Source organism: Arachis ipaensis, chromosome B02, assembly GCF_000816755.2.
Source record: "Arachis ipaensis cultivar K30076 chromosome B02, Araip1.1, whole genome shotgun sequence".
Lineage (NCBI taxonomy): Eukaryota > Viridiplantae > Streptophyta > Magnoliopsida > Fabales > Fabaceae > Arachis > Arachis ipaensis.
This window is the reverse complement of record NC_029786.2, coordinates 1,976,135-1,989,455: the sequence shown is the minus strand read 5'-3', so window position 1 is coordinate 1,989,455 and position 13,321 is coordinate 1,976,135. Positions and strand designations below refer to the sequence as shown.

The following is a 13,321-nucleotide window of genomic DNA, read 5'->3' as shown; positions in this document are numbered from 1 at the left end:
AATTATGATAAATTAAATATATAATTAATAGATATTATACTAATGTTTTGTTGTCATGTTGTGTAGTATTGAATTCTGTATTATTTTAATAATGTTTGAGTTGTATTTTCGAGAAGATGGGGTTTGAGAGCATATTATAATGCAAAAGTTGTTATATTTTCACATAGAATTTAATTCCAACTAATGTGTAGAAATAGGCTTTTTAGCACCATAATCATTCAATTGTGTTAAAATATATATATAAAAAATAGTAAAAAGAATTTGATCGTGAAAACATGTATGTAAGAAGTACCATTCTTTGAATAAGGCAACATTTTCATTATATTGTTATCTTTATTAACTTCGCTGTCACGCACTTAAATACTAAATAAGGATGTTCAAAAAAAATGGTGAAAATTCAAGTGAAGTTGACTTTATGTAAAGTTGATATTTGAAAGTCGTTAAATAAAAATTTAGTCAAATTAGTCAAATTATCTAATAGCTCTCAGATATTAACTTCACGTGAAATCGACTGTACCTGAGTTTTTACCTTACTCTATTGATCAAATTAATGTGTTCATAATTATTGTGAACAAATAGTGGAAATTAATCAAAACTAGTAAATCATTAATTTCATAAAAATATTTTTAAAATCTTTAGTCAGTATTTTTTAACACTTGGTAACAATAATCTTAGCACTAAATTGTTTCAGTTCCAAGTATATTATTTTCTCCAATTTGTTGAGAGAATTTTTTTATAGAAATAATTAAACGACACTTATAAATAATAAAAAAAATATTAGTTTTACAACTAACAACAAAAATAAATATTTTTTATGTTGAACTATAAATTAAAAGGAAACACAATATTAGATCACAAAGAATTTTAAAATGTAAAAATAAAAATAAATCTAAATTTTTTTTATTTTTATTAAATCTATATAAATGTGTTATTTTCTCAAGATAAATTTCAAAGTCTTCTTAATCTGTAAATATATTAACAGAACTTATATGAATATATATTCGTGTACATTACGGAATTAGAGAATACTGAGCTTATGTACAGACAAAAAATTTGACATAAACTTAGTGGAGATGAATGTAATAAATTTTTGCCCAAAATGTAGAAACATTGTGTTAACTTCACCTTCAAAATTTTTCCATTTATTGCTACCCTTAATTTGAAATTTCCACACAAGTGCACAACCCACCAAAAGAGATAAAGAAGTAACCCACTTTTTCTTGCCCAAACTGCACGAAGAAATAATATATTTGTATACAATAATAAAAAATTTTAAATAAAATTTAAATATATAACAAATTAATCTTTATTCAGTCAAACTGAAAAATACTATTAAAAAAACCTAAGTTATCACCTTCGAATCCTTTAACACAACTTTTTGGTGTGTGCCATACTTTTTTATTTTAAAATCACATCCGTTTTCCTAAGTATGTTTGGCAGGAAAAGTGACCATGAATTATGACTAAATAAATTATGTATATAAATTTGCACATAAAATTACTAGTAGAATTAGTTTTTAAAAAATAGAACATATTCACTTATTATATACGTTTAGTAAATTAAAAAAAATAAAAATAAAAATAAAAATGCATCAATTAAATTTTTCATATAGTTGTACAAAAAATTAGTGAATAGTAAGAGCGAAGAAAAAGATAGAAAAAGATATATAAAATTATGTAAAAAGAGATAAAAAAAATGGTGTAAAATAAATGTTGGTTTATATATTAAATATAACAAAGAATGAATATGAAAGGAGAGAGTGAATTAGATTTTGCCTCACTATATTTGTGATTTTTTTTTAAATTTGAAACAAAAATATATATCTATTTTTCTATTTAAATTTATCCATATTTATATTTATATTTATATTTTAGATGTAGTATCTAATTACAACCTATGTATGTTCTGTAAAAATTCAAATATTTGACTATTTGTTGATAATATTATTTGAGAATTATATAAAAAATTAAAATAAGTGGATATCAATAATTTCAGAATGTAGATATACTCCAACACACCCTGGAATTTCTCTTCATAAGTTACTTCAATATTTTGTTTCCACTTTTTCTAACAAGTATAAATAAGTCTATATTTAAAAGGAAAAAAAAGGCCTAAAATAGATCATTTTTAAATTTTGTCAAACCAAACTTTAAAAGAAGAAAAATTACAAGGGTTAATACTCAAATTAGTCCCTGAAAGATGAGATATTTTTTAAATTTGTTTTTGAAAGATTTTTTTAATTAAATTGGTGTTTCAAAGATTACAAATTAATCATATATGTCCTTCAGTTATTCTACTCACAATTTTTGTCAAGGATTGATAATGTGAAATGTTAACTGATTGCACACATGACACATAACATGTTCAATTAGACGTTAACTAAATATATTTACGAAAGTCTATCAATTTGGTCACTAGATCATATTAGGAATAAAATTTTTGTAATTGAAGAAAATAACTACATTAATAAATTTTTATAAATATATTTAGTCAATATCCAATTAAACATATTAAGTATTATATATATTATCAATTAACAATTTACAACATCAATCTTTGAAGAAAAAATGTTAATAGAGTGATGGAGGACAAATATAATTAATTCGCAATTTTTGAAGGACCAATTTGATTGGAAAAACCTTTTAGAGTTAAATTTGAAGAATGTTTTATCTTTCAAGAATTAATTTGACTATTAATCTAAAATTATAAGGACAAAAAATATTATTTGTTGTTTATTTTAAATATTAAAAATGATGTATTTGTCATTTTTATGTTATTTTTAAGGATTAATTTATTTATATAATATATATTGCATGCCTGTATAAATTTGTATACTATATCATCTCAATAGTTAATTACCATAATCTTCTATTTTCCTTACTGTTTAGTCGATCGTTTATGTATATCCTTAAATTTATAATTGACTGTACAACTTAATTTTGAACTATCAATATACTAATTTACTCTTTCTAAAACATCATAAATAAAAGTGTGTGATTACTAATTCCTATAATGCTAAATGTAATGACTATTGAACAATATTTTTTTGTTCTTTGAAACAAAAATTTATAGAGATACGTTTTTAATAAGGGGATAAACTATCAAAATATATAGTACCAAAAGTTCATAATGTTCATAAAAATAATTTCAAAAAATACGAATGTTAATAAATCTCAAAATAATTTTAAAATATTATAAAACAACCAAAAAATCATATTTTTATTAGTATCAAATAATTTTGATATTTAACAAATAACTTATTTATTTGATATGAATATTTAGAGAAATACTTGAAGAATTATTCAAAAAATGAATACAAAATATCATAATAAATTAGATTTATAGACTTTTAAATTAAAAAAAAAATCAGTCAATCACAAAAAAAAAAGATTAAATTCACTTGGTGTAAAATAATCTAATTTTAAAATAAAAATATTTTATTTTTAATAATACTTAAAAAGACCACATAAAAATACTAATTTCTAATCTTATTTGTTGTTTGTATTTTTTAAAATTATTTTTCTTAGCAATATAAACATTCGACTAATAATTTAAAGGGTAAAGTACTAAATTGGTCCCTTATGTTTGGACGTAATTCTATTTTAGTCCTTAAGGTTTAAAGTATCCTATTTGAATCCAAAAAAATTTCATTTAGCATCAATTTAGTCCCACAATGAAGTCAAAGTTAAAAAATTAATGGAATGTCCTACATAACAACAGTACAAAAACAAAATCAATAATCTGGAGAACAAGTATAAGGTTGAGAGGTACAAAATCAACCGTGGATGCATCAATACATTTATTTATTATTTTTCTTATAATATAAATAAAATATTTTCTATAGAACTAAAGAGAATGATAAATAAATGTATTGATACATCAACAGTTGATTTTGTGCCTCTAGAGCTTGTACTTGTTCTCGAGATTATCGATTTTTGTTCTTGTACTGTTGTTATGTAGGACATTCCGTTAATTATTTAACTTTGAACTCACCGTGGGACTAAATTGATGCTAAATGAAACCTTTTTGGATTCAAATAGAACACTTTAAACCTTAAAAATCAAAACAGAATTACACCCAAATATAGAGGACCAATTTAGTACTTTACCCTTTAACCGGGGTGATTGTCCTATAAATTGGCATGAACTAAGTAATCTCAAACCGCACCAACAAAAAAACACACACAAAACATGGAGAATAAACCATCACACTTTTCAGCTCTCTTATTCCTTCTAATTTCCCTTGTGTTATTTTCCACTGCAAATTGTGGCATTGTTACTTATTGGGGCCAAGGTATCCAAGATGAAGGAACATTAACAGAAGCATGTAACTCAGGACTTTATGAAACTGTTATCATAGCATTCCTAAGTGAATTTGGGAATTCCAAAAGTCCAAAATTGAATCTAGCAGGTCACTGTAACACTGTTCCTAATTGCCCAAAAGTTGGCAAAGGCATAAAACATTGCCATAAGAAAAAGGTCAAAGTCTTGCTCTCAATTGGAGGTGCTGTTGAAGGCTATGGATTATCATCTGCTGCTGATGCCAACCAATTAGCAGATTACTTATGGAATAACTTCTTGGGGGGACACTCAAGCTCAAGGTATGTAACTCAAAAACTAAAAAAATTTATGCGCATATACCTAAAATTAGCTATTAAATCAATCATTATATATTTATATAAATGTACATATTGTTTAATTTATTTTTGTTGTGTATTTTATATTTTAATATATATTTTATATAAATAATTGATTTAGTGATTAATCAATATAGACATTTAAATTACTTTAAAAAAACTGTTTAGTGACGGTTTTGAGGGGAAAAAAAAAACTAGCATCATATAATTAATTTATTCACTAAGTTGCATTTAATAAAATTAGGGCTACATTTAAATTCTTGTAATCTAATATTATTTTATTTTAGTTCTTAGATTTTAACATTTTAATACTTTTAAGATCAATTTAGATCCTAATTAAGTATAGTTTTAAATGAAAATTCACGTGTTAGACAATTTAGTTAAATATGTTAAATTAATATGTGAAAATTATTAGATGATAATCTAGTCAATTATCAACTTTACGTAAAGACAATATTTTGTAGTCTCCACCTTAGTTTCGCCAGTATAATTTTATCTAACATGGTATAGTTGTGATTATTTTTAATGAAACAAGGCCATTTGGTGATGCTATATTGGATGGAATTGACTTTGACATAGAAGGTAATAGTGAACATCCAGAAAACTATGCAGTGCTAGCTATGAAGCTAAGAGAACACATGGACAAGAACACATGGAAAAAGTTCTACCTAAGTGCTGCACCACAGTGTCCATTCCCTGATCATAACCAAAATCCAGCACTCTCCAAAGTTCATTTCGACCTTGTCTTCATTCAGTTCTACAACAACCCTGATTGCCAAGTTGGCTCAAAGGCCTCAAACCACTTCCGAAGAAGCTGGAATAAGTGGACTAAAACCATAAAAGCTCACAAGTTCTATGTTGGCCTCCTCGCCACGCCGGATGCTGGCACCGGCTACGTGACGCCGGAGGCCGTCTTAAATGAAGTTTTGCCTTTTGTCAAGAGATCGCCCAAGTATGGAGGAGTCATGCTGTGGAACAGAGAATCGGACAAAACAAGCGGATTTAGTGCCAAAATACATGATAGTGTTAATAAATAAATATGCGTCTTGACGGGCATTCTATATGTCCGATAAGACGCTAGTAGTTAATTATTAAAGTTTAAATAAATACCGATTCTTAGAAGCGGTTTAATATAATTAGGATTTAAAACGCTGTCTAAGTTAAAATTATATGTTCCTCACTAGTATACCAAACATAATTAAAGCTTAAATTTGCCCTTTATTAGTATGAGTTAGGGCATCTTGCTCTCAAGTATCTATATATCATCTTGTGTACTCTTATTTTTTCTAAAAATTACTAAATCCAGTGTTTATGTGAAAATATATAATGCATGCATCTATAGTCAGTTAATCATATGAGATTCATAACAAAATACTTCTTATTAGAGATAAAAATGGTAATATAAAAAGAATATTGATTTTTATATGCTTCTTAGGAAGAGACACACACATCACACATGGTTGGTGTGTCTCAAAAACTAGAGGTTGAGTAAAATTATTTCAGTATATAATAATAAGTTTTATACTTTGCTTAAAAATAATTTCAAATCTTGTTTTATTTGGATATGTAGAAAAAAAAATTAACACAATAGTTAATGAATAATGCCCAGAGATTAGCTTAAGTTTATTTAACCTACAATAACATAGGTTTTTCTAATTTTGTTTTTAATTCAATTGCACAAAAGTTATTCAAACATGATTTTATTTTGAAAACTACTTCTTTCCCCCTCCCCTTAAGAACAAAATTTAAAAAAATAAAACTATTGTTTTCTAAATTCTAACTCAACTAATGTAATGATTGATTAAACCATCACAATTCTGCTATAAGTAATTCTTGGAACAGCTAACTCAATTGAATAAACAGAATTATTAGTTGTATAATTAACATAAGAACATGGTTTTGTGAATTGTTAAACATGCCACAAGTTAATTTCATTAAGATTGAACAAATGCTATCAAGATTACAACATCCCACACTTTTCTCTAAACAAATCTATCACCCCAAAAGAATGGAACTAAAAATGAAAAAAAGAAACCAAAAAATATTAGGCCACTTTACATATTACCCTATTGTATCAGCCTCAAATGACTAACAAAAAAGGATGCATATGCATGTTTTTCCATACACAACCTTCATACCCAATTTGTTGCATCCTTTTTTTCTGAATGAGAAGAATGATATATTAAAATTACAAAAAGAAGAAAAGAATTTTATATCAGGGTCTCTACTTTATAAAATTGAAGCCTTGAAATATTGTAGAATCATGTTGCTTCTACTCCAAGCATAGTTGAATTAGAGTTCTCCTCCTCCCATTCCGGTGGCGGCTTAACATATTTTCCGATTACTTGTTGCCGTTTCCGCCGCCTCATTCTGTTTAGCTTTTCTATACTCTTCTGCTTCCTCTTTTCCTTCTCCTTGTGCCGCAAGTTTCGCTCCCTCTCTAGTACGCCTTGCCAGAATACTTCGCCTGTAGACGGCCACAACCAATGCCGGCTTGGGTCCTCGGACTCCGATAACTCGGCTAGGTCCTCATCCATGCTCTTGAGTGTGCTATATGAGAACCATTTGATCCACATTTGACCTCTACGGCTCTTGAACTTGTGCTGTTCCAGCATTTGACCGGTTTCTGGGTTCACGAATACCATCCTTCGTGCACTATGGTAAGCCCAGACATTCACGAGTAGCTCGAGAAGCCGAGAATAACAATGCTTGTCCTACAAGTTTCATGTGTTCATGAATTCAGTTAATAATGGAGCAACAAATCCAAACTACCATGAAACTAACTACAAATCAAACCATGGTAAAGAAAGTTACTTTCGACAAACTCAAAGGACACCGTCCGGTCAAATGGTGCTCATCATACATCTGTGAATCCAATGCATCAACAAACATTCTGCAAAAAAGATAGATCAATTATTTACCTGTTGAACAAGTTACAATGATGATCTTTTACCACTTTGAATTGCGATTTGAGGATAACCTTGGATTAGAGAAACCAAGCATACCTAGAGAACATGACAAATTCTAGAAAAGATCTTGTAGGTAAAGCCCAGCTGTGCATGACAGACCAGGTGTCACCATCTTCCGGCATCGGCGGCAGAGACTCCATATCGTCTTTTAACCCATACATTCGCCTCATGGCTTCCGAGAAGGTGAACCTTAAAACACACAGGCAAGAAAATCAAGATATGTCACTGAAAATACAAAAGTTGGTGAGTTGCATTAATGAGTAAAAATGACCTTACTTGCAATTTCCTGCATTAATGGCATCACAGAATGACCAAAAGTCCTTCTTCAAAGGGTTTCGCGGATCTGTATCCATGCGCACCCAGAAATATAGTGCATCTCCATACCTTTTGGATTGGATAGCATCTAATAATGCATTTTCAGCAGTTTTGGACAATGATGCCTGTTAAAATCAGCATCATAACCTCTACCTTAGTATGATTGATGAGGATATAAAGATAATATGAATTTACTTTAAACTGATATCTATATCCGGAGATCGAAAAGTGAATCAGGAGAGGTAAATGAGGTATGAAAGACAACCATGAACCATATACCTTCCTTGCAGTTGCTCTCCATGACTGAAATCCAATCCAAGCATTTTTGTGTATTCGATCAATCCTGTTCGCAATCGCAAAGAAGGCTCCATGTTCACCAAGTATGTCTCGGTAGTAACCGTTATTAAGTAGTGGAAGACGAGATGGTGCTTCAATATCATCTTTCCCAGGTCTTCGGCCTTTAGACTGCAAACAATTAAATTCAAGTTAGCATGGATTGCATTACCATATTATCACTCTACTAACAATTTCTACCACAACACTTGATAAAGGACTCTACTATTGATACATGCATGCAACATACCAGGCCAACTCCTCGATAGAGAGATTTTTTATGCAGAAAAGGCCAGGATCCTTCGCCAAAATAAGGTTCATAAATGCATAACGGTTGTCCTGTCCGCTCGAGCTCTCCTTCTTCCCTTTCATGCAAATCATTCTTCAATCTATCAGCCTTCTTAGCACTTTTATATACATCCTCCCATGTCCCGTGTGACTGTTCTGTTCTATCCTTCAGCTGCATCAAAACTCAACATATTTAAGTTTGACACACCAACCTCTCTTCATGATTAATGTATGAGTTGAAAGATTCAATGAACTTACCTCTTCATCCTCTCTTCTTTTTTTCATAAGGGCCATCTGCATATTCCTTTCTTCTTCCCATATGCTATATACAAACAAATCATTAGCTGCAACTGCACTAATGGATCTATTTTTTTGAGAATGATTCCACTGCTCCTCATATCTATCTAAAAACGTGTTACTTATTAATGTCCTGTTTTGGTAAGTCAAATTTGGAAGTGCCTCAAATAAATGCCACTGCCATTGTTCTTTAACACTGGGGGATATTTCCGAAACGGCCTTAGGAGGAGCAACCTCTGACGGAAGCCGGAGAATATTCTGAAGTAAAGTTGCATATCCCTCAATAGCTTCTGAGACCATAAGGTTCTTTCCTGCCCTTCTTCCAATTGAGGCAATGTTACGAGCCATCGGTGATACTTTCCCTTTCGAGATCACTTCCAGCATAATTTGTCTCAGAACTTTACTATTATCCAGAGGGAAAAGATAGCCATTTACCCTGTCATCAACCTATGATGTTGACAAAATGGTTGGTGATTTCATTAGAAATTAAACTCAATTTGTTGATTTTTTTTTATTTAAAAAAAAGTGTCAAATTTTAGATGCTTTTAAGTTATTATAGAATATAGATGCTATTACAGGAAAAGATCAGGGACATTAGACATACATATTTTCTGATCATCGGAATATCAGGAGCGATAATTGGTTTCTCAAAGCACATGGCTTTTACTAAAATCTCCGGAAAAGATTGCTCTTCAAGGAAAGAACCATATATCACAACATCCGAAGTGCCAAGAACAGAATCAACATTTGAATCTCCGGCTATGTGCTCAATAATGCCTCTTGGATATTTCAAGCTACTTGCCATGGTCTAAAACAAACAAAATATGAAAATATAAGATAAGAAGCTTTACATTATTTATTTAACAAACATAGAGAAAATAGGATGCATACCTCAAGCGCCACACTGTAGTTGCTTGATAACTCCATGCTATGAACAATGAGCCGTAGTTGCGCACTTGAATTATCTTTGCTTAAAGGGAAATCCGAAAGAAGAGGTAATAAAGCCTCCAAAACAATGGCATGCCCCAACCACATGCCCTTGTACATCAATTGACTCCCCACAATTGCAATAATTACATCTTCTGAGCCATAACCCAACTTGATGCGCAAGTCATCTTTCTGCAAGGACATATATGCATCTACGTCTATTGATTCGGCGGGTGAACCGGGAATGACATAAAAATTCCCAGCATCAAATGTGGAGTAAATCATCTGTCAAATTATTAGTTGCCAACAGCTAGTTTAGGTCTCAACACAATAAGATTTGAAAGAGGATAGACAAAAAAGCTACTTGTTTATGAATCCCGCCACTTTTTGTGAGTGTCTCTAAGCATAAGTTGTTAAATCTGTGCCTATCTATGAATTTTCAATGATAAGTACAAATATAACTTGTCGCATACATATTACCGGCAAGACATAGTTTGGGAAGGCAACAACTGTTGACCGGTTGAAAACTCTGCTCCAATCATTCAATAGTTCAGTTTGCCCATTAGCAACATATTGCCTTGACCGATAAGCAAGTGCATTTTCATGAACGACCCATAAAAGAGGCAACGACTTGAAAGGCTCCTGCAAAAAACTGTAACAACTAAAATCATTCGGGTTACTTGAGTATAAGGATTTTCATGATAAAACCACAAACACAATCAGCAAACATGTATTCACTAAGTCATTGCTTGATACATAAAAATAATAAAATGCTACGTGCAAAGTCGGAGAGCAAAATCTTAGCCTTATGAAAATAAGAAGAAAAATCTTACCAAGAAAAGGCATGCTTGGCTTCAAGAGAGCTCACAATTATGCCATTAAAGCTGCAAAGGACAGACATTCATCAGATGCAAGTACAGCTATTAATCAACCAAAACAGTAGGGTTTTATCAGTCATTAACATAAACAAACAAGCTAAACCGGTTCCGTATAATAGAGACTTGTTTAGGAAGTTCTTAAAACTATGCAAATTGCTTAGTATAGAGTCTAAACAAAAGTAAATAACAATAAATAAATAATGATCATACTTTAGCCAGTCCATAGCATTATATGACTTGTCACATTTTTGAATGACAGTAACTGGAACTCTTAAATTTATCCATGCAAAGCGTGCTGGCCCATCTTTAAGTGAAAATACCTGAAAAACAGAGAATACTTGAGCTAAAACCACAATACCAATTGAAGAAACAAAATCCTAAAATAGCTATGAGGTTAACACCTTTTTTCCGGAATTTTATAATGTCAATTGATAAGTCACCATCCCCATATACACTTCTAAATGCACATGCCTGATTTTATTTTAAAACACTACTCTAGCATGGCAAGGGTATCTTACTCATCCATCAAGGCATTCAAAACTAATAACTAAGATTAAACCTTTTCTGGTTCCTTTCTTAAATTGTCTAAATTCAAGATTTCTTTTTCAGCTGAATTCCGGAAAGAGAATGAATAATAAAATGTACCTGAATTTCATAACCAATCTCCACCAAAGCAGCTCCAATTGTTAACATAAGCAATTGCTGTGAATCCACCAATAGTTCTCCAAATACCTTCAAAGGAAATCAAAGTTATTAACATCTAAAATGAATTAAAGTTTAACTAATAATAACCTCATTTCAACTTAAACAGTTATGACTTTGTACAAAACCACATGCTAAGCTAACCAGTAACAACTTGCTTCCGCTGAATTAGCTCAAAATTAACCTAAAAACAGACCTTTCTTATTCCAAACTAAAATCATTAGATACATATTCATACACACTTTCTTCACCAAGTGAAAATTAGGTGAACTAACCAGTGCCAGCTGTGGCTTTCGCCACCCGAAATGCCGCACCGTTTGGTTGAGCAGATTCATTTCCCTACCATCACCACCACCTCTTCTAAACCTCTCCAAAATCTTTGGCACAAAAACAGCATCATCTCCACCAATGTCCAATGCAAAACTATCTAAGTCCTTATGATTGTGATGCAGATTCTTCACATCCCTCATCAAATTGTCCTCTGATTTTTCCACCACAGAGCCAGGAAGGAACATCTGAAACACAACCACAAGGCACAGAAACACCACCACTGTGCAAATCCATTGCACGTAATCAAACTTCTTGAAAAGCAACCTTGAGAAGCTCGATCTGAACCTCAAGAATAAAGGGTGCTTCTCTTTTCTACTGTTTGCTTGATTGTTACCGAACAAGCTCCCTTTCTTCAATGGGATTCCGGATTCTAAAGAACCCATTTATAGTCCCATCAATTGGGGCACATCAAATAACACAAACAGAAAAAGAAAAAAAAACAAAAACAAAGCTTCAAACTTTGACCCCCAAAACTAAAAATAATGCATGCATACAAGGGTGCTCCAGCTGGGAATCTTCAACGAGGTTCAAACAAATAGCTCAGAGACAGTGAAAGAAGCTGAAAAAGACTCAAACTTTGAGATTTGAATTCAAGAAAAATGCGAAGAGATATAATGGGGTGTTAAGCAATAGCCAAAAAAATTGACCCAATTGGGAAGAAAAACAAAAAAGTGTGATTTTGGTTTTTTGATGGGGATTTTGCTGATGGTGAAGGAGAATGAGTGTTTCTGAACAGTGTTTTTCAGTGAATTAGTGGGAAGAAGAAGAAAGAAAGAAACAAAAGATTTAGCGTTGAAGAATAGAGAAAGATGGATGCACACGCTATAGAGACAATGAAGCCTTAAACAGTGACCATAAGACTTGGAAAAGAAAAAGAAAATCTATTTTATTTAGTTAGAAATAAAAAAAAAATAAAAATAAAAGTGTTAAAAATTGCTTATTTTTGTTGTGTTTTTTGGTCTGAAAGGGTTAAGTGTGCTAAATTTTTGGGTGATAATGTCTCACACACGCGTTAAACTGAGATTGGGGGTGTACACGCGCGTGCATAGCTGTACTTGCACGTGAGGTGATTTTACTTTACGTGTAGAAAAATGTGAAAAATGAAAAAATGTGATTTCATTAACTAATTCTTAGGCTTTTTTTCTTGTCAGCAGAAATTGATGCCCAAGAAATCCTTGGTTTGTTGGGATAAAATTAAATTGAAAATATTTTAAGATTGAATGATTTATTAGTTAATTTAATAAGTAAAATTAGCCACTCATCCATGATTCAATACAATTCTATTTCTATGTGAGGGAGATAATTGTATTATGTACTTCTTACAAAATACAGGAATATCAATAATTAATCAATAGACTAATATATTTAAAAAAATAAAAAATAAAAAAAATCTTATGTCATATTATCTCATTTTTAAAAAATGTGATTATATATAAATATGTATTTATATTTATTAATTAAAATCATTGATTAAAATCATATATTTATTATAAAAATAGTAAAATAACTATGTTATAAAGTTCTTATTTTTATATTGATAACTTGTTTGTTTGATAACAATAATAATAATAATAACTATCTTATAAATGGTAAATAGATTAAATACAATTTCACAACAGCCGATACTCCGACAAAAAAGGATTTAT

General features: G+C 30.7%; 2 protein-coding genes across 2 annotated transcripts; one reads left to right on the top strand and one right to left on the bottom strand.

Moving 5' to 3' along the window:
* On the top strand, positions 4,142 to 5,958 carry LOC107622584 (basic endochitinase-like). Its single transcript, XM_016324539.2, has 2 exons — positions 4,142 to 4,600; positions 5,172 to 5,958. The coding sequence occupies exons 1-2, from the start codon at positions 4,191 to 4,193 to the stop codon at positions 5,671 to 5,673; spliced, it is 912 nt and encodes a 303-aa protein (XP_016180025.1). The 5' UTR covers positions 4,142 to 4,190; the 3' UTR covers positions 5,674 to 5,958.
* LOC107622577 lies at positions 6,539 to 12,519 on the bottom strand. Its single transcript, XM_016324525.2, has 14 exons — positions 11,621 to 12,519; positions 11,289 to 11,375; positions 10,854 to 10,963; positions 10,599 to 10,649; positions 10,246 to 10,417; positions 9,730 to 10,050; positions 9,443 to 9,646; positions 8,800 to 9,285; positions 8,504 to 8,713; positions 8,200 to 8,385; positions 7,882 to 8,045; positions 7,642 to 7,794; positions 7,451 to 7,529; positions 6,539 to 7,350 (listed from the first exon to the last, which is right to left on the bottom strand). The coding sequence occupies exons 1-14, from the start codon at positions 12,056 to 12,058 to the stop codon at positions 6,898 to 6,900; spliced, it is 3,114 nt and encodes a 1,037-aa protein (XP_016180011.1). The 5' UTR covers positions 12,059 to 12,519; the 3' UTR covers positions 6,539 to 6,897.

Excerpts from the sequence above, each read along its gene's own strand:
- LOC107622584 (XM_016324539.2), top strand. The coding sequence starts at position 4,191 with ATGGAGAATAAACCATCACACTTTTCAGCTCTCTTATTCCTTCTAATT. Across the intron at positions 4,601-5,171 it reads GGGGGACACTCAAGCTCAAG|GCCATTTGGTGATGCTATAT; the intron begins GTATGTAACTCA and ends TAATGAAACAAG.
- LOC107622577 (XM_016324525.2), bottom strand. The coding sequence starts at position 12,058 with ATGGGTTCTTTAGAATCCGGAATCCCATTGAAGAAAGGGAGCTTGTTC. Across the intron at positions 10,964-11,288 it reads AGATTGGTTATGAAATTCAG|GTATTTTCACTTAAAGATGG; the intron begins GTACATTTTATT and ends TCTGTTTTTCAG. Across the intron at positions 7,351-7,450 it reads GTCCTTTGAGTTTGTCGAAA|GACAAGCATTGTTATTCTCG; the intron begins GTAACTTTCTTT and ends TGAAACTTGTAG.